The sequence below is a fragment of the Schistocerca serialis genome, chromosome 4 (assembly GCF_023864345.2).
Source record: "Schistocerca serialis cubense isolate TAMUIC-IGC-003099 chromosome 4, iqSchSeri2.2, whole genome shotgun sequence".
Classification (NCBI taxonomy): domain Eukaryota; kingdom Metazoa; phylum Arthropoda; class Insecta; order Orthoptera; family Acrididae; genus Schistocerca; species Schistocerca serialis.
In genome coordinates this window covers 367835061-367837779 of record NC_064641.1, presented here as the reverse complement: position 1 = coordinate 367837779, position 2719 = coordinate 367835061, and the positions used below count along the sequence as shown (strand labels likewise).

The 2719-nt window shown below is 45.1% G+C and overlaps 1 protein-coding gene across 1 annotated transcript; it reads right to left on the bottom strand.

Moving 5' to 3' along the window:
• Positions 1 to 264: 264 nt before the first annotated feature.
• On the bottom strand, positions 265 to 2436 carry LOC126474464 (chondroitin proteoglycan 2-like). The gene is made up of 4 exons (XM_050101936.1): positions 2433 to 2436; positions 892 to 2391; positions 607 to 796; positions 265 to 454 (listed from the first exon to the last, which is right to left on the bottom strand). Exons 1-4 carry the CDS (start codon positions 2434 to 2436, stop codon positions 265 to 267), a joined length of 1884 nt encoding a protein of 627 aa, XP_049957893.1.
• Positions 2437 to 2719: the final 283 nt, after the last annotated feature.

Genomic DNA, 2719 nt, shown 5'->3' with positions numbered 1-2719 from the left:
TTGACAGATGGTTGAATGACATAATGACATTTTAATGACTGAATATAAGTGACATACAGAACCATTAAGACTAATCATGAAATGTTCGCTTTCAGAATGCTAAAATAAACCTGCACTCGAGATATATTACTTGTTCTGAGAAGATCAGCTTGTATGATGTTTATATGTCCAAATACTTTACCACGTTATGAGAATGAATGTAGGAGAAGCATACATCTATAATGTGGGTATTAATATGATAACAAAGGTGTAGTCTTTAGGAGCCTATAGAGATGGATGCCAATTTAGTGGATACTTTCGGTTATGAATGCTGATTATGATATCGGTATAAAAGCCAAAATTTATAGCACATTTCATTTGATCTACAGACATATTTGTATATATCTGACGTGTTGCGTCCATGCCAATGAAGAGGAAGTTTATTAGCATTAAACGTGTGACTTTATTATGTGTTCTGAAAGGAATATGTGCAATACATAATCACATTAGCATAAAATTTTTTTACATAATATACAGTTGAAATATATAAATACACTTCTCAGTGATTCACAACCAGTACAAGAAGGCCAGTCAAAATCCTGTAGTTTTACACCCAAATGCAGTCACCCAGACATATCCAGATTATTGCTACATCGTCTACAATATACAGTACTGTTGGTTTTATATGCAAGATACTGGGCAATAAGGACTAGATCATAAGCACGACATGATCCCATTGACTTGAAAGGGTCTTGATCACCTGACCCTATGGAGCTCTTTGGTTCTGCAGTAGTTGGTGTAGCTGATGTTGGACCATCTGTAGATGCATACTTGTTGGTCAAGCTGTAGATGAGTTAGACGCTACGGTTGATCCTGATTTATTTGCGCAGCCAGCACTGTATGGCCAGTCACATACTTCCAGAGTAGGGTTGAAGTGGAGACCAGCAGGGCAGTCGAACGTCACGGGTTTCCCATGGTCACATTTGCAGAACTGACTGCAGTTTGAGGCATGTGGAAGGTGCTTAGCAATAGAATTCTCATCTTCATTTTGTGGGCATGTGCCGACAGCTGGACAGTCTCCTGATGGAGGAGGCTTAGCTGTTGAGCTTGATTCTGGAGTTGATGCTGATCCACCTGTGCAACCTGCATTTTCTGGCCAGTCACATACCTCCAGAGTAGGGTTGAAGTGGAGTCCAGCAGGGCAGTCGAACGTCACGGGTTTCCCATGGTCACATTTGCAGAACTGACTGCAGTTAGAGGCATGTGGAAGGTGCTTAGCAATAGAATTCTCATCTTCATTTTGTGGGCATGTGCCGACAGCTGGACAGTCTCCTGATGGAGGAGGCTTAGCTGTTGAGCTTGATTCTGGAGTTGATGCTGATCCACCTGTGCAACCTGCATTTTCTGGCCAGTCACATACCTCCAGAGTAGGGTTGAAGTGGAGTCCAGCAGGGCAGTCGAACGTCACGGGTTTCCCATGGTCACATTTGCAGAACTGACTGCAATTAGAGGCATGTGGAAGGTGCTTAGCGATAGAATTCTCATCTTCATTTTGTGGGCATGTGCCGACAGCTGGACAGTCTCCTGGTGGAGGAGGGTTAGCTGTTGAGCTTGATGCTGGAGTTGATGATGATCCACCTGTGCAACCTGCATTTTCTGGCCAGTCACATACCTCCAGCGTAGGGTTGAAGTGGAGTCCAGCAGGGCAGTCGAACGTCACGGGTTTCCCATGGTCACATTTGCAGAACTGACTGCAGTTTGAGGCATGTGGAAGGTGCTTAGCAATAGAATTCTCATCTTCATTTTGTGGGCATGTGCCGACAGCTGGACAGTCTCCTGGTGGAGGAGGGTTAGCTGTTGAGCTTGATGCTGGAGTTGATGATGATCCACCTGTGCAACCTGCATTTTCTGGCCAGTCACATACCTCCAGAGTAGGGTTGAAGTGGAGTCCAGCAGGGCAGTCGAACGTCACGGGTTTCCCATGGTCACATTTGCAGAACTGACTGCAGTTAGAGGCATGTGGAAGGTGCTTAGCAATAGAATTCTCATCTTCATTTTGTGGGCATGTGCCGACAGCTGGACAGTCTCCTGGTGGAGGAGGGTTAGCTGTTGAGCTTGATGCTGGAGTTGATGATGATCCACCTGTGCAACCTGCATTTTCTGGCCAGTCACATACCTCCAGAGTAGGGTTGAAGTGGAGTCCAGCAGGGCAGTCGAACGTCACGGGATTCCCATGGTCACATTTGCAGAACTGACTGCAGTTTGATGCGTGTGGAAGGTGCTTAGCAATAGAATTCTCATCTTCATTTTGAGGGCATGTGCCGACAGCTGGACAGTCTCCTGATGGAGGAGGCTTAGCTGTTGAGCTGGGAGCTATGGTTGATGCTGATCCACCTGTGCAACCTGCATTATCTGGCCAGTCACAGACTTCCAGTGTAGGGTTGAAGTGCAACCCATCAGGACATTCAAACAGTACAGGAGCTGCGTGATCACATTTGTAGAAAAGTGAACAGTTTTTGCTGTCTGGTAGATGGTCTGTGTGGTCCACTGGATCTACTGGCGGACAGTCCCCTACAGGTGATGCACGGACGGCAGCAGTAGCAATTACGACTAACACGGTCGTTAATACACTTGCTGAAACAGAAGAAGTGTCAACATTAATTATCTTTTGCTTACAGACATTCTGTTTGTTAAAATTTATTATAAACTGACAGCTTACTTCACACATAAGACTAAATTT